This window comes from Sander lucioperca, chromosome 1, assembly GCF_008315115.2.
Source record: "Sander lucioperca isolate FBNREF2018 chromosome 1, SLUC_FBN_1.2, whole genome shotgun sequence".
NCBI lineage: Eukaryota > Metazoa > Chordata > Actinopteri > Perciformes > Percidae > Sander > Sander lucioperca.
In genome coordinates this window covers 31,194,972-31,222,130 of record NC_050173.1, presented here as the reverse complement: position 1 = coordinate 31,222,130, position 27,159 = coordinate 31,194,972, and the positions used below count along the sequence as shown (strand labels likewise).

The 27,159-nt window shown below is 40.7% G+C and overlaps 1 protein-coding gene across 4 annotated transcripts in view; it reads left to right on the top strand.

The window, feature by feature from the left end:
- mid2 (midline 2) overlaps positions 1 to 24,860 on the top strand; it is a 164,686-nt gene extending 139,826 nt beyond the window's left edge. For all 4 annotated transcript variants that reach the window (XM_036002289.1, XM_031303292.2, XM_031303293.2 and 1 more), the window contains 3 exons: positions 8,093 to 8,254; positions 23,387 to 23,594; positions 23,932 to 24,860. In XM_036002289.1, the coding sequence (XP_035858182.1) occupies positions 8,093 to 8,254; positions 23,387 to 23,594; positions 23,932 to 24,355 (794 nt within the window). In that variant the 3' untranslated portion in view covers positions 24,356 to 24,860. The remainder of the gene's footprint in view (positions 1 to 8,092; positions 8,255 to 23,386; positions 23,595 to 23,931) is intronic.
- Positions 24,861 to 27,159: the final 2,299 nt, after the last annotated feature.

The following is a 27,159-nucleotide window of genomic DNA, read 5'->3' as shown; positions in this document are numbered from 1 at the left end:
TGCTGCAACGATATCGTGTAAAACATGCTCATAATGAGACATTTATATGAGGAGATCTATAGGGTGTAGCTATATGAGAATCCCATTGCAAAGGTGAATTATGTTTAAACATTGCAGAGATGAACTAAAAAAAAAAGCTACCGTTACTTGCAAGATAATAACTAATGTTAACTAGCATTCTAGTTAGCAACAATTACCCCTTGCCTACATTATTCCTAGCACATAACTCAATCTCACTCTGCAAGATTGACACGATGGAGTTTACTCATGCACAACCATCAGAAGACTACAACTTCGGACAGGCTCTTCATACCACAACTACGTAGGTAAACTCAGTTTGCAGCTGCGCAGTAGCGCTCAGCCCTAACATACTTCAGTGACACCATCCAGCTAATGCATCCATGTCCAGAGCAACACCTGCTGAAGAACTGAATCCACCGTAAATGCGCATGTAAACGCGCACGTACTTTTTTTTTTTTTTTTTTTAAGAACGTCAGCTGCAATGACAGCACACTAAAAAAAATGTCGGAAAAACTAAAACAGCTTGCCTAGTGAGCCCATAGAGAAAAGACGTGCCAGTCTAAGTACACAATTAACCTTGATGCATGTATAGAAGTAAAACAACGTCCCCGGCTGTCTCTATCATAGAATTTACGCCAAATAGGCCCCAGAGATGCAGAGGAATCGGCGGCAGAAGCCAGAGTTTAGACAGAGCCCGGAACTCCAGGCCACAGCAACCTTATCCGCATTACTGGTGGGCGGCAAACATGAATGAACAAAATATGCCCGATGAGATAACTTAACTACGAAGGGTTGGATTATTCATCTGAGTTGACATGCCGGTTCCTCTGCCGTAATGAACCTGACCAAAACACGTACAACGCTACGGATGAGAGTCGCGGCTGGAGGCCAGCTGCAGTTCAGAGCAGGTCGTGCGGCGAGTCGGAAGCTACGAACAAGGCAAAAAACCCCGGGACTGCAGTCGTGTGAAAGTACTTCTGGAGTGATTTCTGCCTGCCAGGATGCTACTGTTTGCACCCGCGTGCATGCGCCATGGCTACGGAAAACAGCTTGCAGGACAAGTGCGAGAGAGAAATCCTCTAGGATAGACATCATTTGCTACCACACGAGACACGCCGGAAAAGGTGAATTGAAATGTGCTCTTAACCTGAAATGACACGCACCCACGAACCAGACGCAACACAGAAAAACACTAATGCCATAAGCCAACAACTACTAGTCGCACTCTCGTCTGAAGATACAACTGACAGAAACGGGAGAGAGAAGATATTTAAAACAAGGTAGTCAAGCTGTGATTGGATAGAACATACGTGCCCGATTGTAATTGGTATACAGAACCGAAACACCCACTGCCCAGCTGATCAGTTAAAGAGAATAGAGACAATGTATTAGAAGTCTCCCTGACAGAATTTACGCTGAGCTACATTTGTGCTGCTGTTTAGCAAAAGTGACATAATCTCATTTGAAGTCTGTTAAAAGTGGGTTCTTTTGCCTCATGCACACAAACACAATATACACACATGAGCACAAATATGGGAGACGGCAGCTTTATTAGTAGGTTCACCATAATAAGAGTCCCCCAGCCATTATAATGCACAAATACCTATCTGCACCTACACACACACCCATGCACACGCTCCAAATAAATCTTCCATTGGCACTGACCTCTCTGCAGTCACAAAGAGGCAAAATCTGGAGCACCACAATACTTTCAGCATTGCTCAGTCTTATTTTCATATGTTCAATATTTAATACCAACTGTGTTGCATAACCTAGATTTTTTGTTGTCCTCCGTGCTTATATTTATAAAGAGATGGAGTTGAGTTATCAAGACTTCTTATCATAAAAATAGGACACGAGGGGATGCTTTGAAGAGATTCACTATTTAGTATCTGGTTTTTGTTTAAGCTGTGTGAAACGATTGCAGAACAAAGAGATGAGAATGTAAAATCACTGCTGCCCTCTTTTGAGCTCTTCTATTTCTCCCTATACCAAAGCTCATCGTTGTTTTAGCCTTGTCAGGATATCAGGATTTATATTTGGGATATTTTGCAAGCATTTTGGATCTGGCAGCAGAGTTAAAGTCTCTCAAATCTTACGTTTTCTGATTTGCCTCATAAATCCATCTCTAACCCTGTCATGCTTCAGGTCTTTCTATCGGTGCTTGTCTTGTTACATATCGTTCTTGTTGGGTGAAAACCTTGCATGTACAAAACCGCTGTTTTTCAGGAAATTAAAAAAGACCCGCTAAGTTGAAAATATTTGATTGAGCTATTTACCTATTTACAAAGTCAGAAGAAATCGCCTCGTCACTGTTTAAATAATTTATTTGTAAAAACCCACAGACAGACATAAAGGGTGACCAATAGCATTGATTTATGAAAAAAAAAAGACAAAATATGGAGATACAAGGTTATCACCACCATGTGGCTGTCTATGCAGTCCTTCATGTTTTGGCTCGTAACTCCCGAGCATGATGCTCAGAACAGAAAGTTCCTTCTTTAAAGTCAAGCCCACCACCGTGGTCACAAAACGGTTTTTGTGAGCCATTATTTGTGTGCAATTGTAACCAAATTTATATGACACATGCACATAATATATCTGAACAAACCTGCAAAATGTGATGACATTTTGCCAAAGGTTGAGGCTATGGCATTATGACACTGTACATTTAAATGAACTCTGTAGTGATGCGTTTTACTCACTTGAAATCTTTATTCAAAGTTCTAATATTCCTGGACAGGATTTAGATATTTACCAAAAGCCTGGCTCCTGTTAGCTAATCAGCATTACAGCTGATTGTCTATCACTACATAATTGAAGGGAAAGAAAGACCACGGTGGAGGAGGAAAGGAACTGGAGAAACGGGTGAGAATCAGAGTGGATAATGGTTACATAGGGGAGGTGAGACTTACCACTTATATAAATGAGGAGGATATGATTGATGTACATAACTGTGCACGTGCACACACACCTGTGCCTCTCCACTTTCCCTCCATTCTTGAATCCTCTCATCATCTCATCTCTTCTCCTCTCCTCCTGTCTGTGCAGCCTGACATTTCTCCATCTAACCATGCAACTCCCCCCAAGTGCCCCAGCCATTTGAAACATACAGATACATTTCAGCTGTGATAGGCTGAGTGACTCAGATATTCAGCAGTGTGCTGCCACAGAGTCCTCAGAGATTCACAGGAGAAACTGAGAAAGAGAGAAACCCATTTAGCCTGCCATGCCACTTGATTTTTACCATAGCATTTTTCTCCAACTTTCCAAGTGGCTAAATGCTCCCACTTGAGCGCCATCGTTTCTCTCTCTCTGTTTCCCTGGCCTCATCCTCAGCCTTGGCCCTCCCATGAGGACGGAGGTCTTGTGAACCCTGCCTCTGCAGGATCATCCAAGCACAGCAGCAGAAAATAGAATCAGCAAGTGAAACCAAAAACCATGGAGAAAAGTAAGCAGTGTCAAAAAGCCAAATATGACTCCAAGTAAAGATGTCTATACTAATGTAGCTGCTACCTGTGGCCCTTTGCAAGTTGCAATGTCTAGTGTTGTTGACCTATTTGTTTATCTGCCAGCTGACATCCCCAAGTATCTACTTATACTATACATCCACGCCACTGAAAATATCTCTTTTTCTTTTTACTTTGTAATCTCATTCTCATGCTTAATACTCATACATATTATAGTCAGTTGACTTATATTTTATGATGTTGATTCCTGCGATGAAGATCAAGAAAGATGGCAGGGCTCAAGAGGGTGTAACTGCTGATTAATTGATCTAGAAATAGAATATATGATTTTCTTTTGAGCCTTCAGTGTTGATTCACACTCTCTTGATGTTGTTATTTTATGTTAGACAGTGACACTGATCTAAACACTATTTAAGGCTACGCCTAAGCCAGGGGTGTCAAACTCAACTTCAGGGCCACACTGGAAAATAAGAATCACATCAAGGGTCAGCCATGTTTAGTTTATTGATATGTTTTTATTTAATCGAAAAAGTAAAATATCTTTGACTGTATTATTGCATGCTTCATATAGTCTTCGCACTTAACTTTCGGAAAAAGTGGCAAAAACATCAGAAAAAGTGACAAAAACTTCGGCAAAAGTGACAACAACGTCGGAAAAAGTTACAAATCGTCAAAAAGAAATGACAACAACGTCAGAAAAAGCGACAAAAACTAGGTGGGTCAAAATGTACTGTGAACCTAAATTGATATGCGGGCCGGATCATAATCTGCGATGGGCCGGATTTGGCCGGTGGGCCTTGAGTTTGACACATGTGACCTAAACTAACCACCTCTATGTTCTAGCTTCTTATTTAGCATACACACATGAGAGTTGTATCATTATTCTCATCTAACTCTGTGAGAAAGCAAATAAGCACATTTCTCAAAATGTCAAACTGTTGTTACTGAATATTAGATATTTGACTACCTTAAGAGGAAATCTGTTCTGAAACTGTTTTGTAAAAACAAGAGACTAATGTAACAGCATCATCATGATGGCCTCCAGTAATAAGTCTTCCCACTTTATATCTATAGTACCATTGTAGGCTCTTAGAGCCACTTTGTTTCTTTTAATGCCTCTCCTCATGGCTGTCATATTAATAACTATTGCCCTACAGTATTAACGAACAAGGTTTGTCAGCCAAATAGCCTCACTAGTTCCATACTCATCAGTTTTCCTGCACTGCTCATCTGATTTGTACTGTGTCTGTCTGGACTGATAAAGTTCCATATTCCTGCACCAACCTCTGCATGACTTCAACTTTTCGTTTCTATTGTCAATTTGTACATTTTTCTAGGCGCCTGCATGTTAGCCACACAAGCAATATGTGTATTCATAAGCAGTGGCCTGTGGTGAAGCATTAATATAATTATCAGAGGTGAAAAGCAGTATCGCAGTGGGCATTAGGAAAACCCAGAGTTTGGTAAAATCTCTGTCTCTCGACAGGGCATCTTTCAGAGTATCAGCAGGATCAATGTTCGTAGCAGAGTTTGATGAAATGTTGATAAGGGTTCAGTCTTTGCAGGAAAACAGCCAGACTACAGTACGTTTATCAAAGTTATGTGGAGGCACCAAGAGATAGATGCAGGTGATACATAGTGTTTTTTTTAATGATGCACACCTGCTGACACACACACACACACATACACAGTCTGTTCCTCCAGAAAAAATGAGTAGCACTTATACACACATGCAACACAGAAATATGCAGGCTCCCACACACACACACACACACACACACACAGTCGACATTAACTTGATATTGCATCATAAACGACAATCCCTCCTGTAGTCCCAGGATACTTTGTGTTTCGGTTCCCTCCTCATCTGTCCATAGACACAAACAGACAGACAGACACACACACACACACACACACACACACACACACACACACACACACTCTCACTTGATGTCTGGATGCAAGACACAAACCAATCTATTTCTCCCCCATTTTCTGTCTCTTTTACAATGGCATATTCAGTTGTTGCTCCACTACACTTTGAAGTCACAATGCTCCCAATAGCAGCAGCAGAAAGCCCCTTTTCAGTGGTAAAAGTAGCAATAGCAGTATTGCTGTGCACTGACCTAATTTGATTTAGCAAAAAAGGGAGAGGTGCTATGGAGATCAAAAGCTTTAAAAGTGGAAAGCAGTGTGAAGTCCTTCTCCCTCGTCTTTACCCTGTATCTCTTTTTGAAAGCTCACATAATATTGTAGCCTCACTAATTTCTACAGGAAGCATCAAAAAAGACAGCTGGGAGGGATAATTTCCAAAACAAGGGACAGCTGTCCCAGTGAAACAACATACTTGTTTTTTTGTAAGGATTACATTGTTGATAGTGGGTGTGTATTTGTAAGAGCAGGCTGAGATAAAATGCACATTAATCTGCTGGCCAAATGAATCGTGTACATGCAAGGTGTAAAGAAGCCTCTGAACTCCCTCACTTTTTCTTTCTCTCTAATCTTAAAGGAAGATGAAAGCCCTCTGTGTTGTATTTTTTGTCTGAGTAAAGCTCGTGGAAGTTGACAGATATGTAAAGACGCAACCTTCACTTTTACTTTAACAGTCACCTCCCTTCATTCATTCTTAAAGCCGCCTCACTTTTAAAGGCCTTATTTGCGTCCTGTGAAGTATTTATATTTACAAGCAGACTCTCCACTATTACTTATGCATGCTGTTGCCATCTTGTTTAATAATTCACAAGGCATACTCACCAGAAGGGACAAGGCAGGCATGGCCCTGAAAGCTCTCTCTCCCTTTAAGGATTTTTATTTTCCTGCAAATCTGCAGGGTGGAGGAAGGATGGGACAATGAAAAGGATTATTATTCTACCATCATCTACAAACATTAACTTCAGCTGTAGTGCTACTAAATAAAATGCTTTGTTTGTTTTGGCAAGGGTATATTTGAATGTATTCAGAATTTTTTCGATGGGTGAAAGAGATGTTAAGGCTGGCTGGGGATAAGGTGTTTGCTCATAAAACATGATTTCTGTCCGGTCTTCTATTGGCACATCATGGCAGTAATACTCAGACTGGTGGAGAAGTTAGCAGTGTAATTAATAACTCATCATTGAACGTGGTAAAAGATTCCCTACAGTCAATGACAATGCCAGTAAAATCTGTGCAAGACAGTGGCACATTTCACTTTTTGTCACACATCCACTAGAAGCACAAGTGCAGCAGTATGTCAGATTTTGTCACATTGTCCAAGTTTTGCAATATCTGATTCAACAACAACAACTACAATCTGCAATCTTAAAATACACAGCTCTCACCTTGTGTTGAAAGTTTTAAAGCTTTAAAGGTCCCATATTGTAAAAAGTGAGATACCTTGTCATTTTTCATTATAAAGCAGGTCGAGGTGGTACATAAACTGTAAAAGCATCAAAATGCTCAATCCAAGGCAAAATGCACATTTAGAAACTGTGCCTTTAAACAAGCCATCAGGACTTCCGTTCGGTAGTGTTGTCACAACTAAACTAGAAAGTGCCGCTACAGTGCCATTACAGTCATTCCCTGGCTGCAATGACGGTGCAGAGCACAGATGTGGAAGACCTGGAAATGCTGATCAATCAGAGCAGACTGGGCTTTTTGCGGAAGGGGGCTTAAAGAGACAGGCTCTAAAATGGAGTGTTTCAGACAGAGGGAGAATTCAGTATATTCTGACAGACAGTATGAGAAAAATAACAGTATTTTTTAATATTAAAGCATATAAACATGTTGTAGTAGAAACACTAAATACAAGTGTGAACATGAAAATGGGCATCATATGGAACTTTTAAAATCAGACAAACACCACTTCATAAAATTATATGCAGTGGGTTAGTTAAGGGGAAGGTAGCAATAATGTTAGTGTTTAAATTCATCCACATTATTACACACAAGACTAGAGGCCAAAAAGAGCACCCCATTGTAGACGAGCCTCATTCCTGAGCTGCTATTTCCTTTTTATCCTTCACAGTCGGCTGAAGCTGAGAGACTGAAAAGACTGTTTAGAAGCAGGTGACTGCAGAGCTAACCCAGCCATTACTAACCCTCTACTACAAGCCACTTTGAATCAAAGTGCCACCAACTGTGCTCATGTTGGTATTTCTCACATTTCCATACATTTGAACATTAAAGGTATCACACTCTTTTGCCCTCCGGCACTTACTACAGACATTCTTTCATATTGTTGAAGTACCTTGTTCTTAATGGGTTATAGATTCAGCTTAGTGAACAACAATATCACCTCAGGGGAGCTCGCTATGATAAACCTGATGGAAAGGAAATGGGGTGGATCAGTATGTACACACTGCTTGACATTGCAGGCTGTATGGTCTCTGAGCTTCTTACTGATGTGTGATGTTTGGAGAAAAATAATATACTGCTGTGGTCAGATTTTTGGGGAGAACTGTTTTCTTGCTCTTTTGAACACCACCAAAAATATTCTCAGCAGGACTCACTGTGCTTACCTTGAAAACAGTAACAGTTACTCCTGCTGTATGTGTATGTGTGTGTGTGTGTGTGTGTGTGTGTGTGTGTGTGTGTGTGTGTGTGTGTTTCTGTGCATCTGCCAGGTTTGTACAACTCGGCAGACAGCTGGATGATCGTACCCAACATCAAGCAGAACCACTACACGGTGCACGGCTTGCAGAGTGGCACCCGATATATCTTCTTTGTCAAGGCTATCAACCAGGCAGGAAGCCGCAACAGCGAGCCAGCCCGCCTCAAAACCAACAGTAAGTGAAGGCTCATGTGACACCTCTGCCTGCTTTTCTATGAATATTTAAAAGCCTTGCTAATTTAGTTTTTTGATATTTAATACAAAGTTTTCTTCTGTCTGTATCATGTGTGCAACATAACTTATCAAAGCTCTCCCCAGGGGGGTATCTTTGATTTATAAATGAGTGAAGGATAAGTAGCAGAATTAGAACTAATTTGATTAGTAGAAAAATATTTTCTGTCCAAAAAGCAACATATATATATATATATATATATATATATATATATGTTAGGAGGAACCTGGAACAGTGCCTTTAGTGCTTGATAGATTTATGTCACAAACATTTCCTTTCATGTTCCATGAGTGCTTCCATGAATGATTTTCGTCTATAAGTAAATACAATGCAGAATGCAAAATCTGCTGGCAATCTCTGGATACAAAATGGATCATGTAAATGCAAGGTGTCAAATAAGTGTTTCTTTTAGAAATGTATCATATTGAAACACTTCTTTTGAGATATGAAAGTTAGGTGTCGTTGTCCATCACATGATGTGTTAGAAGTTTCTGGTTTTATAGTTGCAGCATCCACAATCTGAGAACAGAGAATCTGGATATGAACACACTTTCTGTGACTTTTTTTAACAGAGGGTTTGAGATCAGACATTTTTAACAAAAAAAAGCACAAACTAGCCAGACTTGCATTGGGTAAACCAAAATGAATGTCATCTTAATTGCTTAAATGTTACTCGTCAGGTTGTTTAAGCTATCAGAAACTTTTTTTAACCAATTCCTTTTAGCAACATCTCTCTCTCTCTCTCTCTCTCTCTCTCTCGCTCTCGCTCTCGCTCGCTCTCTCTCTCTCTCTCTCTCTCTCTCTCTCTCTCTCTCTCTCTCTCTCTCTCTCTCTCTCTCTCTCTTTCTGTCTCAGCTGAGTTGCTCAGTTTCATGTTTAGCAGTGACTTTGCTACACTAGTCATACTCTCCTTGTTTCTGGCACATATACAGTACTTGTTTCTCTAACTGGGTGGAAGCAATATTTTTCACTTTGAAAATAATGTGTTTAATTGACACCTGTTTGTTTGTTTTTTGTTTTTATTCTCTGCTGCAGAATCTTGTTCTGGACTTGAAATGTCTCTGTCCCTGTAACAGTACAAAATAAATACATATAAAGAAATACACTTAATAAACCAATGATGAACAAAATGTGATTAAGTAAACGGAGAAAATGTGTAAAGTACCATAAGTATTTAAGTTGGGGCATGTTAGGTTACAGTTAACCCAATATACATATTAACAAGGAAAACATACTACACACCATACAGCATAACAAACAAATCCTAATTCAAGTAAAAGGTGGGCATTTTTAATGTACCTTTCTGAAACAGTAAAGAGGGGCAATATGGCTGTCTCTATGTAAATATTCCTCACCAATGTTGTACTGTACAACTGTAGCATATAAATGGTTAAAACCTCTGCTATAAAGCTAATTAGGATTTGCCTCAAGGGTGCTCAATAACATTTTAAAATTTACAGCAGTAGTGCAGTGAAGCTAAAATGGAGTTGATATGCCAACTCCTCCTCTTAGCTGCTGTCTGGAGTCTGGCTGTGGCATTTAGGATTAACTGTAATCTGGATACACTCTGCTAAATTTAAATCGGTGTGTGGGAAACCGCAGTAGTCAGGGGATCTCAGTCACTGACACAAACACACACCCTCTCTCTCTCACTTTACTTACTCTCGCTTGCCCTCTAAATGGACCTGAGCAGGGAAAGATCCAGGGGTGACACTTAATCTAAACCTGTCAGCTCCATCTTTAAGACTAATGACCAAGCACAGGCATAAATAAATACAACTATAAACACCAAGAGTTTATTTGCTGGACTTCTATATAAGGACTCTACAGTGTAGCCTGCACTCTATTGAAGTGCTGTTACTGCAATCATAGTCTATATCCTCGACATTCCACTTCCGGGATTATTCCGGTGCCGCAGGATATTTCGCCGGATGCATGTCTTTTCCTTCCGCTTTCTATGTGTTGGAATTTTAAACTCCAGGGGATTTATGAGGACTATGGTTAACTGCTCCTCACATCTCTGCATGGTAAATCCAGACAGTTAGCTAGACTGTCTGTCCAATCTGAGTTTTCTGTTGCACGACTAAAACAACTTTTGAACGTACACGTTCCACCAAAACAAGTTCCTTCCCGAGGCTATTTTGCAGCAGCTCCGTGCGGAACTTAGTGCCGCCCGTCACAATTGTGATTGGTTTAAAGAAATGGCAATAAACCAGAGCGCGTTTTTCTCCCAACCCTCCTCTGCAGTGCTGTGGAGGAAGGTCTGGCAAAGCGAGACTACTGCAATCACAACTTGCATTTTTTGTGTTGTAATGTGTGTGCAATCAATCAGATTTTTGCTTTGAGTTAACAGCAAGATGTAGCATAAAGTATATAAGTTGTTCTTAAAAGTGCTGTTACCCGTGGCCGGGTTAGCTCAGTTGGTAGAGCAGGCGCACATATATGGAGGTGTATACCTCGACGCAGAAGGTCTATGGTTCAAGTCCGACCTGAGACGATTTCCTGCATGTCATCCCCTTCTCTCTCCTCTTTCATATGTATCTGTTCTTTCCATTAAAGGCTGAAATGCCCCAAAAAAAAAAAAAAAAAAAAAAAAAGTGCCATTACTGGTGGGAATGTTCTCTCTTTAAATACCTTTGGTAGCAGAATGTTGGTGCCAAGCTTATAGGGCAGGGGGCAAGCTTTACATCTTGTTCCCTTTTTATGTTCGTATTACCCATTAAATATATTTTATAGTTTAGAGTGAGTGGCCTCTAAAGAGAGCTCTACCCTGTCTCCACCAATTCACCTGTCCTGTATTTGATACTGCCATCTGGCACTTTTAAGTGAACCCTTTATCCATCCAATATCAGCATGCCCTCTCATCTGAATCTCTGCCCCCCAAGTCAAAATTTTCTAGACCCACCCTGCCTGTGGGACATGGAGCATGTCAGTACTTGAACTCTTTTCTATGGCATTACTGTGGATTACTGCCTCCTTGTGATGTGGGCACGGCATGTAGCCGGGGAGCGTTTTGAGGTGCAGGGTGCAGGGTATCTGGAGTTGGCATTCAGCTCGCTGTCACTGATGCTCATGACTCTTACCAGGCACAATATAAATAACACTAAGTAGCAGTTTGATTTATAATATGCTCCCTTAACACAGATAAATGGAATGAGCGTGTTTAGGTTATTTTTCATCGTTAATCTCACATCCGTTATGTCTCTGTCTCTCAGTTCAGTTAATGAAGATTTGTTGCCTTGCATTTACATTTAAAAAAATATGTTGCCAATATACATAAACAGATTAAAGTGAATCGTTTTATTTAAAACCTTTGTTTAAGACTCAGGGAATCAGTTGAGGGAGATCCTCATTTTCGATGGAGCATGAACAAAGACCGCAAACAATCAATAACAGACCAGTTAAAAATAGAAATACAGTCATACAGTGGCCAGGATAGCTCAGTCGGTAGAGCGGGAGCACATATACAGAGGTTTATGCCTTGACGCAGAATGTCCAGGGTTCGAGTCTTCCCCCCTCTCTCTCCCCTTTCATTGCTTTCCTATCATTAAAGGCGGAAAAATGCCCAAAAAATAACAAAAAAGAAAAGAAATACAATCATACAAACCAACAAACCATATCAGTTCAGTACCAATAAGAGTTACAGGTTGATAGTGGACTACATAAGTAGCGTCCAAGCGATATAAAAGTATGCAGTTTAAGGTCATGTTGCAAGAGATGCAAGTGGCTGCTGCATTAATACTAATACTCTTTCCATGTTCAGTCCTGGCACGAGGTACCTGAAGAACCAACCCGTCACTGGATCGAGTTAAAAGGGGACCAGGGTTCCAACGGAATATAGATGTAATATATGATGGTGAGTTTCTTTAAAGATAAACAGATATCAGTGATTATTACGTCTCTTAGTCAGAGAGGCCCAAACATACGAGTACTGTAGCTCTCACCATCACCGGTAATACATGTCAGGACTGAGTGTTAAACACAATCTCAGGGCCTTAGTGTGGAGGCAGCAGCGTGTCTGTATATTACACCCATATAATCCAAAATTGGTAGGTCAGTTGATTCAACTATCCCCTTCCTACAGTTTAAGGGAAAGCTGGTTTATTTCTGAATAAAAGCCAATATTTTGTCATAATTTGCAAACAAGGTTCCTAATGTGGTTATTTAAATGTAAATGTCGTCGCGCAACATGCAAAGATACTTCCAATTCCTTTCAACCCTTTCAATAATACTACATACAATGAATAAATAAATAAATATTGTTTTGTGAACTATATGAAATTAAACAACTTATTAGTAATAACACTAATTAACACAAAAGCTTGCTTAATGAAAAACAGGTATATATTATTCTTCTGCCAGTTTTGCCACATTACAGTTTCACCAAAGAGGATCTGAATAATGTCTTATTTTGGGAATGACATATAGATATCATCTTTCCAAAGCATATACTGTACCTGTTTTCACAGCAACCCTAAAAATGACGTTCATATACTAATTTGCAACAGCTAACACGTTTGAAGGAAGTGTAATGCCACCAGGGTTTTTTTTTAATCAAGGTAATGAGGAAATGTTTTTAATTAAAGTTTCTGGCAAGTCACACAAAATGTTAATTTGTTTTCCCTACAATATCTGCTCAAAGCAACTAAAGTTGTATTGAACTTTTTATGGTTATGTTTAGGCACAGAAAGCACTCGGTAGAGGATAGAAAAATATCTTTGTTTAGTTCTCAGGTTTGGTTCTCTGGATGTAGACCACGGCACTCTGTAAGCCCATGATCCAGCCTGACCTCCTCCCTATGACATGCCGCGGTGCAAAAAATGTCTGTTAACATAATCTAGGCAGCAATGTATGCATGCAATTCATGACAAAAATTTACATTATATAAATGTAATTTCTAGGAGAGCAGAATCTATTTAAAGGAACACGCCGATTTATTGGGACTTTAGCTTATTCACCGTAACCCCCAGAGTTAGATAAGTCCATACATACCCTTCTCATCTCTGTGTGTGTCGTAACTCTGTCCGACTAAGACTCTGTCTTAGCCTAGCACGGATTCTGGAGGTAATCGGTTCAAATAAAAAAACAAAATAACCCCAACATGTTCCTATTTACATATTGTGATTTGTATAGTCACAGCGTGTACAAATAACAACGTCACATGAGACACAGCCATCTTCTAACCGTATACAAACTGGGAACTATATTCTCAGAAAGGCGAAGCATTGCTGATCTGCTCGGGGCTTCTCAGGTGCTGCAAGCATATCACTCCACCAAAGTAGCAGAAGTAGCACTGCTTCGCCTTTCTGAGAATATAGTTCCCAGTTTATATACGGTTAGAAGATGGCTGTGTCTCATGTGACCTTGTTATTTGTACACGCTGTGACTATACAAATCACAACATTTAAATAGGAACATGTTGGCGTTATTTTGTCACTTATTGGGAGCAGTAGGCTAGTTACTAGAACCGATTACCTTCAGGATCCGTGCTAGGCTAAGCTACCGGTGGAACTGTCGGACAGAGTTACAACACGCACGGTTGTTTATGTATGGACTTATCTAACTCTGGGGGTTACGGTGAATAAGCTAAAGTCCCAATAAGTCAGCGTGTTCCTTTAAATCCACAGCAACCTGAAATTGAAAAACAAATCTCTGTCCTCTCTGTTCCCATTACCATCCGTGTTAATCAGTACAATATAGTGCAGTATATAATGTCCAGTGTCAGTGTACAGTACAATGCTAAAAGAGAATTTCCCCCTCTCTCATCTTCTTCTCTGGCAGCCGGTGCTATCAGGGGGGAAAGCTTGTCCACCCACGGCTAAGTTTGGGTGAGATTTTGAGCTTGTGATTGGCAACCGGCATTTCTCTCTGCTGTGCTGGTTTAGACAAGCCATCAAAATAACAATTAAAACATTCAATATTTTTATCCATGATTGAGCTATTGTGGTTTGGCATCATGTCACCACATCATGTGTGTTTGTGCATGTGTCTGTCAGTTTGTTCATACGTCCTTGTCTCTCATTTTTTCCCTTATCTCCCACTCCCTCTCCTCCCTCCTCCCTCCTCCCTCTTCTTCTCAGAGGGATCGGTATTCAGATTAAAGGGCCTCGCTCCTCTGCTCTGGTGAAGCCCTGCAGTTTTTTTGGATTAAAATGATCACAAATATCTCACTTTGACAGGCTTATTAGGGTTTCTCTCGAGACTCCGCTCATGTTCGAGCTCTAGTAGCAAGCTTTTGTGCTGAGAACCACAAGTTATTTTCCTTGCACTTGAAGTCTCTCTTTCTGTCTGTGGCTAGATTGGAGGGTTTACTGCTGTCACATTTTTTAAGATGAGAGGCTCTGGGGGCTTTTAGCCTAAGCTCATCATATATTTCAGGCAGATGCTTACAAAGCAAAGAAGGCAGTGACAAGTCATGCAGATACTGGAAAGTAGTGCATCACAGCCATGTCTGTTCAAGTACACCCATAAATGCTGCACTGTATGTATGTATATGTGTAACACAAATTTGAATGAAACGGTGTCAATATTGCACCACAAAGGCAAGCACATCAGTGCACTGCCAGCTATTTTGTATAATGTCAATTACAGTATACATCTGAACTGTTTTCTCTGCAATCACAGATGTTGCAAAAGAATAAATTGCTCTAGTTTAACGGTACCTCGGAGGACATAACAACAGGGACATACGATGTTAAGGAAAAGCTCATTCACACACCTGAAGTTTTGCATCACAACACGTGTCCTCGTCTCTCTTAACAACCAACTGATTGTTAACAACTGAAACAAAGTTCATGGGAACTGCTCATGTTGGCAAGAAATGAAAGAATTTGACGCAGGCCTTTTTTTGTTGTCCTGGACTTCAAGACGCATTGTTAAAGTCTGTTCTCTTATGCAATGTCTTGGCCTCAATCTTTGCATGTTCCTACATTATGTCCCTCTCTAACCCCTCTCTTGGTCTGCTGTCCTCTGTTACCCCTGGCTATGGCATATGATCTCCTCTTCTGGTGCCCTTTCTTCAATCTCTATCTGACAATTCACTTGAGAGGTAAATCTTTTCATCCCAAGATGCCACAACTTTTGGTCTCATTGCAAGGACAGGCCAGATGTGTGACAGCCGAATTAGCCCCAAAGACCTTAAGCATTGGTTTGTCAAATGGTGTCCAAACAACATACTGTCTATTTAAGAAAATCGTGAAAAAATGAAGGTATATGATGACGGTATAATATCATCATCATGGTACCCAGGAACGGAAAGGGGAACTGCACCAATGTTACAAGTTTACTTACCAAGGCCTGGTGAGCACTACTGCATATGAAAGTCCTTTGGTGGCTTCAGAGGGAGCTACAAAGTCTGATAAATTGCCTCAAGTGATGTCACTTGAGTCAGCATCGTTAGGAACTGAAAACTACAAGCTACTGTTTGACAAATTAATAAAATCTGCGGATGTGGAACTAGAAAGAAGTGAGACCTCTGTAGCACGCTCCTCATCTCTACTTAAGGGTCGGTGAAGTACTTTTTTACTGGCTTCACGCCTCTGCTGCAGTCTTGTCTCGTGCAATTCAGTCAGCTTGATGGAGACAACATTTAAAATCCTGTTGTGAAGTCTTAAAGCTTTCGAAGGCTTTTTAGGTCACTTCACTGTCACTCCAATGAAACCACTCATCGAACCCTGAGTGGCTCACAGCCAACCGTGGCACTAATCCTGTAGTTAGTATATGCCGTAGAAGTGTCGCTGTGCTGTTACATTCTCATAGCTAACGTGAAGAAACCAACGGCTTCTTGAAACGTGTATGAATATAGTATGATGAAGAAGAAGGCAGTTAAGAAGACAGTGTGTTCATCCATGTGTGTGTGTGTGTGTGTGTGTGTGTGTGTGTGTGTGTGTGTGTGTGTGTGTGTGTGACCTTTTATTGCTAAAGTGAAGGGTGGAACCTACAAAGAGACAGAGAGAGTATGAAAGTGGATGAAAAGTGACAGATTGAGAGTGAGAGAAGGAGAGCGTTGAACGAATAGAGGACACCAAATAGCACTTTGCAGGGATGAGTGTCCGTGGACATGAGTGCCCTCAATCCACTGCTTTTTACCCATTAATACAGTCCATGCCTGAGCAATGCACATAGCAAGATTACACTGTGCCAGTCCAGCAACAGTTTCTAAATCTTAAGTCAACAATCAAACTGTAATATTATTAAAACACAAAATAAAAGCACTTGTTTTCTATTCATAGGGCTCAGGATTTGCAGTTTTTTATATTAGATATATATACATTAATTTTGTGTCAAAAACAGAAATAATTAAGCCTATCCAATTAATTAAAATCCAAGCATGTGTCCTTCCATTTTAACATTACAAAGGCAAAGCCGCATCTTCTGGTTGGCTACATAATAATCATTATATTTGTGTTCATAGCACTGTATTCCAATCAGGCATTCAGAAGCATGAAATTGAATTAAGGTTGCATCCGAGTTTGGTCACAAGTTATTAGAGTGGCATCTGACAGAACAAGAAGCCACGTTAATCAGGACAGCTTTTATTAGACTGTGCTCTGTTTATGCTTTTTAATTGGCTGTCTCTCTCAGTGATGAATTCATACCAACAAGAAACAAAGTTGCAGTAGGAGAGGAAAGCAGTTTATTAATTAACGATAGAGGAAAGTGTTCAAATTTAGACTGAGTAGTATCAGCAGCTTATAGATTGTTAGGTGATCTTACAGTATTATTATGCAGGATGTGTCTGTATCTGTGTTGTCTCTTCTTCTCTGAGCTTACTATTCCATACTGTGGGCAGTGACTATCAGGTCCGATCAGAAACACCTGTAACGTTTGTGTGTGCAGGTGGAAGTCAACAACAAGATATGATTTTCTCAGCTATACATCCAGCACATGTACCCAGGGCAGAACATCTGTTTTTAAAGATGTTTTGAAAGTTCTGTGAAGGCTGTTGATGTGGAATATTTTGTTGCATTTCCATGCGCACTGATATTTGCTTTCCTCACAGGTTTTTAAATGTCATTTTACAGGTAAAACTTTATTAATTACTTGATTAATGTACCTGATTTTGTAATTGTGAATGGTGCATTTGAAAAGGGGCCAACTCTGGTTAAATCCTGCTCGGCGTACGATTGTGTGCTTTTATTGTAAGCACACAATCAAGTTGAGATCCCAGCATCCTGGTAGCACCTGTCCCACAGTGGAAAGCCACCAAACATCAACATCCACTTTTGTCATTTTGTAGTCCAAAGCTGCAGGATGGTGTGAAGTACTGTAGGAGTACCAACAGCATAAATCCACACTTACATTTAGCAGCTCTATTGTTTACAAGTGAAGACTGAGCTCTATTTTGAGTGAGCATATTGTTTGTGTCAAAACAAAAGCTAATCTGAATGCATTACAGTGCTGACAGTCAAACACTGGACTTTATAATGGCAGCCATCCTGTTGGTAAACTATTCTCGGCATCCATATTATGAAGCAGGGATTCAGCAAACACCCCAGAGTGTGTGTGTATATGTGTGTGTACATGTGAGTGCACGTACAGTATGTGTGTATTCCCAGTCCCTGTGTTGAGTATAAGCAGCTAAAATCCAGTCTGAAAATATCACATGTCAAGGTGCCCCAGGGTACCTCTTAACTTCCTGTTAAAGGACCTGCATGCATCTCTGATGACAGGCCTCAAGCTACCACACAGCCCCTAAAGTAAACAGTAGGAGGTGGAGAGTTAGCGAGGGAAGAGGAGAGAGGGGGGCTGGGAGAAGAAGAAGAGAAAGATGTGAAGAGGAGGATAGAAAATGAGAGGACATAGGTGTACCCATGGAATAGTATGTTATGCATGCATGTAATATGTGATTACAATGTCCCTGGTTTGATTCTGATGGGAGACCTTTGTTGCATGACTGCTGGCTTCAAAACGGCAGACCACAAACTAATAGGCGACGTCCTGCTCTCTTTACTCCCTTTAGGATTATTAGTAACCTGTTTGTGCTTTCTCCCCGTGTTTCTTGTCTGTATCTACTGTGAAATGTCAAACAAAGGCAAGAAATGCTGACAAAGTATCTACAAAAAAGAACAGGAGAGGAGAAGCGAATACAAACTGCTTCTGACATATTTCCTTGTCGAGGATAGAAAGGTCCCGCTTTAAAATAGATTAACATAAAAAGAGGTAGAGCAGCACCCTTTTGGTATCAGAATCTTAATAATGTAGGAACTTCTCTCCAACTCTATCAGCAAGCAGTAGGAACTGCAGTAAAATGGACATCATGTCCCTAGCCCTGCTTAAAGGATAAGGCTGGTGATAATGTATGTTTTTCCTTTTTGTCAACAAATCCCATAAAAACGACTAAAGACTACAATCAATTTACTTACTACTCACTGCACTGCGGCTGAAAATAGTTCCCAACAAATGCACTATTTACTCCTGTTTGAATAACATTGCTAAAAAAAACTACAGTGCTCAGCTGTTTGAAAATTGTTATCAGTGTTTAAAAATTAAACTACATATTTGTGACTCAGTTTCATAGATTGACTTAAGAACCAATGGGCTTGGGGCTGAGTGCAAAGGACAGGTTGAATCTTTTATCTGTAACTTTTTCCACGTCGTCACCCTCTCCTTTAAAACATTACATATTTCAGCTTAGCTGTCATTGATGCAAAAATGAAGTCACCTCTTCACTATGGACTGCCGAGAGCAAGCTTATTAGAACTGAGATTAACATTAAACAGCAATAAATCACGATGTTTTGTCATTTGGCTTTTGGGGCTTAACAACAAAGAGTTGTGTGATGTGTTTGCCAGCTCAAAGCACCTTCCTTCATTCACTGAGCAGGTGAGAATGCCATCAGGTTGAGGGGAGATTGGGAGTGTATTAAAACGCCAGTTGGCTGGGAAGTTGTTTTTATTTTTTGTTTGCTTATTTGCTAATATTTTTTCTCAAAGATAGACGGACTGAATTGGAGCTCACCAAGGAAAACTTGATATTAATTGATAATGCTTTCAAGTCCTTTATTCTGCAATACATGCATTGATCAGTATCATTAAGAAAGGCCTGAGTTTTAATAAATGATTACATTTTACACACACAACCAATAGTACTGACAGTGACTTGTTGGGGGGGAGGGGGGGTCTTTCACATGCTTGTACATTAACTAACCATCACAGACACTTTCCTTCCAAAAACAGCTCCTTAATCACAGTGAAATTCTTCCTTACTGAAAAAGATTTTTCTAGCACTGGTCTCTGAAGATTGTCGAGTTCATTAAAGGGTGAAGTTGGAGAAGATCAGTGACTACTGTTTGTCTTTGCCCTTTACTAAACAAAGACATTTGCAGTTTTTGTGGAAGTTGAGTAGAAAGAGCCAAGAATTGCCCAGTGAGGGGCAAGAAAACAAGATGTAATACACATTGCCAGGAATCCCTGCTATGCACCTCATACGCCTGCTGTGCTATAACCATGTTACATGATTTATGCATTTTTAATCTCGCCAGTGTAAATCTGTGTTTTAGTAGTCAGCACTGTTGGATTACATAAGACATTACATATGGATCAATCATTAGAAGCCAAGTGGCACATAGCCATGCATTTTAATGACATGGAATGATTTGCAAGTTCAACAGAGATGTGGAAACGTGGAAAGATATAAGGTTGGAGCTCTAAAGAGCTTTCTACGTCCCTGATAATTCTGTTTCTACTGCAGTAATTGTTTAGTTATGCAGTAAAATGGATCTTTTTTTCTATCTACCTCATTACAGAGGCAGCTCAATCTATCCCTCAGCAAAAATGTGAGCCAGGAAAAAAAGAAGTGAGTGAAATTGACTGAATTGAAATAAAGTTGATTACCCAGATGCTATCCCACTGCAAGTATTCCAACAAGGACCTGGTGAAATGAAGTCGGAATGAAATTGCTTTTTATAAACGCTCCCCCAACAGTAGTCCCTTTTATTTCGCTCCCCTTTTTTCCTTTCTTTTTTGTGTTTTACAAGTTTCCATTAAAGACTTCCCAGTTCGTAACAAAGCACAGCTTCCAGGCACTCAAACAGAGAACACTTATCACATCTGCAGACAGTTGAAAACATCTCTAATTGTTACTGTATTACAGACACTGCTAAGAAATCCAGACTGGGGGATATAATGTGCCATTATCTTGTCCTGTCTTTATTTTCTGTAATATACAATCTGACAGCGTGTGTGTGTGTGTGTGTGTGTGTGTGTGTGTGTGTGTGTGTGTGTGTGTGTGTGTGTGTGTGTGTGTGCGTGTGTGCGTGACAAGATGATAAGAATCGGTGTCATCTCTGTGGATTTAATATGTAAGTTTGTTGTCTCTTCATGGGGCTGACAAAACCATTCAGAACTTTCTTAGACATTCTTTTAAATTGGTCTTCTTGCTGAGATATTGCACCATACACCGGTTCTTTACGCATTAATGCTGGCAGTGTAGCACTCCAGAAGAAATTAAATTGGGCATGTTCTCTGAGGACTGCGAGCAAATACCACTATACTCACTGTGACTTTAGGTCTATTCGTTGCATGGCGACTCTGCAACACAAATGGTCTTCAGTGGTGAAAGACATAATCATTGTAGAATGTAAAAGTTTTGAAGAATTTGCAGCAAAAAGTACTGAAGTATCAAAAGTAATGCAGAATGACTTCTGTTGAACTGTTATATGTTTACGTAAATCATAATTGTGATTTAGCTTGAAGCCGCGTGTCACAGCTGGTTTAGAACAATGTGTAACTTTTCAAAAATGTTATATGTTAGTTAAATCTTAATCAGCAAAGTAATTAGTTAATGCAGCTTAAATGTAATGGAATAAAAAGTACAATATTTCCCTCTGAAGTGTAGTGAAGTAGAAGTATAAAGAAGCATAAAATGAAAATACAGAGGTAAAGTACAAGTACCTAAAAATATTACTGAAGGACATTATGTAAGTAAATGTACTTTCTTATTATGAGCTTGTGACTCATTTTGGTTGTGGACATGGTTTCCACAAAACAGTACACAAGTAAAAATTATACTTGACAATGCTGTAATGATAGGTCTGCAATGTGAGACCAAAGGGTCCCCAACATCACATGACAGCATTGAGTAGTTGCAGACAATGATTCATTGAAGTTGTGTGAAAATTGGGAATTTGCTTTGCCATCCTGGCAATACTATGGCAATTAAAACCGAGTACAAGAGTCCTTTTAGTGGTGCACCTGCCATTTTGTCTTTGCAAACCCCCAAGTTCAGTTTCATTTGGAGAATTCTTCCAGCCCTATGTATATATGATATACACATTTATTCTCACATACGAAGAATTCACCATTTAAACCCAAGCTTATTATGCATGACTTTTTCCATTTACAAGAATCCTGCTGGCATTGGTTCAAAACATTTCCACTTGGCCACTTATTGTATGTCTGCTTGTGTGTAGGCCGAAGTTGATGCTCTGTGTGTGTGTGTGTGTGTGTGTCTGCTTGTCCTCTAACGTGTGTCTCCCCTTCCCCAACCTCGGGCCCAGCCCGGGCTCTCAGGAGTCATCCCCTGGAAAGGCATGACAGAGCCCCAGTGTTTGGAAATGGCTGCGCTGGCAGCGATAAGCAGTTCAAAGAAGAGAGCGCATTAATGTAATTGGCTGCCAGCAGCACATTGGCCTTGTCGTCTCATATCCGCACGTGGTAACACACACTCACCACGCGGATTATTGGAGGGGAGTGTGTGAGAGAGGAGAGAGGATGAGAATGAGAGAATGGGGGAAGAAAGATGAAGGGAAGGACAGATAGAGGGAGGGGAAGAGGAGTCGGGGTCCTCATTGTGTCGCTCATTAAGCCGTGGGAGGCTCAGGGAAGCTGAGAGAAGAGATGAGAGGTGTCAGAGTTAAATGTCAGGTCTGGAAGGGACGTGGCTGACCTCCATGAAGCCTACACACACACACATTACGGACATAGAGAGGGGATCCTCTGCTGAATCTTCAGCCTCATATTATCCCCTTAACTTCTCCTCTCCTCCTCACTCTCTAACTCCTCACTCTCTAACTCCTCTCTCTCTCTCTCTCTCTCTCTCTGCCACTCACTTATTTTCACCCTCTCAATTTTCCACCCATTACACCCAAATTACTGTGTGTCATTGCAAATTGAATTGTTGCAACCGGATAGCAGCATTTCCACTGGATAGCCTCGACAGCTACCTACTGCAGTGGAAGTGAAGGCTATTTCCTTACTTTCCAAGTCTGTGTGATGGTAGGCACAGAGGAGAATGCCGGGCGGCTTCCTCCACTGTTATGAAATGTTTTCACTAAAGGCTGCAAGAGGCTTTGAAGTTTAGACTCTTGCCCTTGTATTTCAAACATTCTTCTCTTCTGTCTCTCTCTGTGCGTTCTCTGCAAGCACTTCTCACCCCACTTTCTATTTATTTTCGTCTTTTGCTGCCGCTCTGACTTAAAATCTTGCTCTAATTTTTATTCTTACTCTCAGCTCTTTTGCCTTCTGATATTGTGGTATATTCTGCTTTTTTCCACGTGACAATATCGAGGGATCACAAACACAAAACATTTAAATTGGAAATTGTTCAAAAAAGTTAGATTTCAGATTTTTTTGCATTGAGTTTGTGATAAAGAAAGAAGCTCTGTAGCCAGAGCTTGTTCTGTTCAACAAGAACATCTACACAAAGGCAAAGTTAAAGCTAAAACTTACACACAATGACTTGGCTTCCAGTTGCTGCCATCTTATGTACATAAATAGGAAAATATTTTATAACATGATAAAAAGACTGGGATCTGTGATCTACAGTGATTACATTAAGGGAATGCAGGGATTTTATTAGCCTTTGCTTTTATGTAACTCATTTTGATATATTATTCTTAATGTAGTTATTTTTGTCTCCATGTATGTTGCATCATGTTACAGTTTTATACCTTTCAGAAAGACACTTTGTGAACTCTGACTTTAGATAGAGGTGCCATTTTGCCAAAGAAAACATGATGATGATGATGATGATGATAATGATGTTGGTGATAATGATGATTATGTCATCATTATCATCATTAGCTGCTAACACAGTAAAATACCCTTTAAAGCACAAAATGCTGTCTCTTCGCAGGTCAACCCTTTAAGTTAGACCCAAAGACGGCCCACAAGAAGCTGCGTCTGTCCAACGACTGTCTGACCATGGAGAAAGACGAGAGCTCGCTGAAGAAGAGCCACACCCCAGAACGCTTCAGCGGCACGGGCTCTTATGGCGCAGCTGGTAACGTCTTCATTGACAGCGGGTGTCACTATTGGGAGGTGCTGCTGGGAGCGTCCACATGGTAAGAAACACACATGCAGAAGAGTGCATTATATAAGACTGCAAGGAGGCTCGATAAACTGTAATGTCTTTCTTTAGGGAGTTTAAATCTAGGCTGTTATGCAAACCCACACACACAACAGACACTCTCACCACACACAGTGTATGCTTTTATCCTTTTTTATATTCTTTTCACTAATTGGCTCTGAAGTAGACCTCTTCATGCAGGAAAGACCCAAAGGGCCCGAGCCTATCTTGTGTGTCCTCAGCATGAGGTTGCTTGACTGTGCAAGTAAAGTCATTAAGGAGGACACTCATTTCAGATCACTAATGCATTCTAAAATGTTTCTTTCCTGCAGGTATGCCATCGGCGTGGCTTACAAATCAGCCCCGAAAAACGAATGGAGCGGCAAGAATTCGTCCTCATGGGTGTTCTCGCGCTGCAACAACAACTTTATGGTGCGCCATGACGGCAAGGAGATGCTGGTGGAGGCAAGCCTGCAGCTGAGGCGGCTGGGTGTCCTGCTGGACTACGACAACAATTCACTGTCCTTCTATGATGCCATGAACTCCCAGCACATTCACACCTTTGAAATCTCCTTCCTCTTGCCCGTTGTACCCACTTTCATGATCTGGAACAAGTCAGTCATGATACTCTCAGGGCTACCCGTCCCCGACTTTGTCGATGGTTTGGCCTCAGATCTTCAAGAGCAGCAACAGCAGCAGATGGGCCTGTGCCGACAAGAGTCTCCATACTTGACCGGGATGAAGACCTGCCACTGAGAAAAGGCCCACCAAGGGCCTAGCAGAGTCCACTCATGACCGGTGACTGGTTGATTGGGAGCTGAAAGATGTTGACAGTGTGACTGAGTTCTATTCTCTGCATTAAGCGAGGACCAGTTACTTTCTTATGGATTTAGAAAGTGTTGAAGATATGCACACCAGTCTGGAAAAATGTCAGTCCTGTTAGTTTGTAGCGATCCAATGCTTTGCTAATCCATCAGTGGGAACAAGGTCTCTTGAGCGCAAACGTCAGTAGACCTAAAATCATCTGATGTCCTAGCATCACTCAGGGCAGGGCTGGGCATCTGGTTTTAATGACCATTTAAGGTCTTCCTTTTTGATTTATCTTCCTCCTGAATTGACCCTAGGCTGAAGACCAAGGAAGGAATGTTCTCATCCGCCATTTAGAGTTTGAAGTTACAACATTTGAACAGTGAGATTACGTCTCAGCTGTGGTAGATTTAAAAAAAAAAAAACTCAGCACAATGCAGAGGCAGTAAAAAAATCCAATGAAGACTACAGACATTTTAACTGATATGTCAAGTGAACTCAATTTGACTAAAACTATATTTTAAATTAGCAGCTAAAATAATAGTTTGCCTTTATGAAAAATACACTAACATTATCTGTTTTCTTGGCAAGAGTTATATGAGAAGATCGATACCACTCTCATGTTTGTACATTAAATATGAAGCTAGAGCCAGCAGCCGGGTTAGTTTAGCATAGCATAAAGACTGGGCGGCCTCCAGTCTAGTTCCAGCACATAACTTCCTGTAAAACTACAGTGTTGATTTTACGTTTCTCAGTAAACAGGCAGGTGTTCCAGGCACGTCCAGCTGGGAGGAGGCCTCGGGGAAGACCCAGGACTAGGTGGAGGGATTATATCTCCAACCTGGCCTGGGAACGCCTCGGGATCCCCCAGTCGGAGTTGGTTAATGTGGCTCGGGAAAGGGAAGTTTGGGGTCCCCTGCTGGAGCTGCTACCCCCGCGACCCGTTACCGGATAAGCGGACGAAGATGGATGGATGGAGTAAACAAATGAGATATTATGTGTACAATGGTGAACTTTTGAGGTGTTTTTTTACCTTTAGACTGAGCCAGACTAGCAGTTTCCCTGTGTTTCCCGCCTTTCTTATAAACTAAGCTAACTGCTAGCTTTATTAGCGTACAAACATGAGAGTTGGTATCATTCTTTTAATCTAACTCTTGACAAGAAAGGGAATAAGCATGTGTCCCAAAACATTTCTTCCTTTAAATGAGGATGTGCCTTCTTTAATCCACTTTAATGTGTGAACTAGATGCTACCATCTTGCTAACGCAAATACATGCTAGCTGTGGACATTTTGTGTCGCTTCACATCACTGTTCATGTGTTGTAGCCTCAGTAGCTGTAAGTGGTCGTTGCTAAAGTCTTTTCCTTGATCTTCCTGCTGGTTTTGACACAACAGTCCTGTTTGTGTTGGCTGGTTCTAGCTTCTGAGTTTCAGGAAGTGTTAACTTTGCTCCCAGATATGAACAAGATGTTCATGTGACTACTCGACTTGTATAATAAGAGGTTTATTGAATATTATAGGAAAAAAAGTGTTATTTATGACAAAAAGATGGTTTACTTTTATTATTAATCTCAACATATTCATGATGCACTTTTTGATTAACACTATTTCCCCTCTATGAGTATTAAAGTAGATGGAGCTGAGAGGCAGGGATGTAGTGGGGAGGCAAAGTGACAACTAGCACTACTGCTGGCTGTGAAAGACTCCTCTGAAAAATATACATCACCTTATTTTCCTACTTATATTTCAAAATTGATTTATAGTCTAAAATGAATAATGGTTAAAGAATATTAACCATAATAAAGTATTGCAATAAAACACTGTCATTTAAAAATGTTTTGCTAACACCTAAAGGCAGTGACACACCAACCCGATAATTGGCCGTCGGACAGTCTGGCAAGGTCAGTGACTCGAGTCTGTTCGGTGTGTTCCGTGCTTTCGTCCGTCCGAGGAGCAGTCGGCCTTCATTTTGGGCCGACCTGGCATGTTGCGTCAGAGGGCGGGCAGTCGGATTCCATGATCAGTCTGATTGGTGGAGTGCTAACCCGGAAATGACGAGCGGGATGAGCGTGACTAAGCCTCTCAAAATCTGACGAAAATCTTTTAAGCTGACCTTTGTCGATCTAAAATGAAGACAGATTCAGCAACTGCATAGCCTATTTCTCGCTTAAAATGTTTTCAGAAATACGTTTCGGTGAACTATTTTAGTAAAATATGAGATAATATTCTGAACAAGCCGCCATGACAGTCTGGCTTTGAATTTCCGGAGAAACCAGACCGTGACGCGTTCGTCCAATCAGCTGCCAGATTTCATTTTTTGGGCGACAATACAGATTAGCGCCGCCTGCTGTTATGGAGACGTATTACACGCTCAAGTCGGCGTCGCTTCAGTGTGTTCTGAGGCACTTTTTGGACCTCGGGGAGCCGACTGATCAGTCCGACTGCCTTTTCTGCCAACGGTCGGCTGTCGGGTTAGTGTGTCACGGGCTTTATCTAGTGTAATGAAACAGAAGCCCCTGCTGTAAAGTTAAAAAAGGTTTTTGCACTGTGCTTTGAACACAAGGGACTTTCCCTCCCCATGGCTCTTTTGAACAGCATCTAGTAACTTTATCTTGTTTAGAAAAGGGATATGATTATGATGATGTTTATGCGATTTTTATCATGATGAAATTATGATAAATGAATAGCTGTTTATAAAAAAAACTTCGCTCTGTTGTCGACTATTCAGAGAAGGAGGGGGTTAACACTTTAAC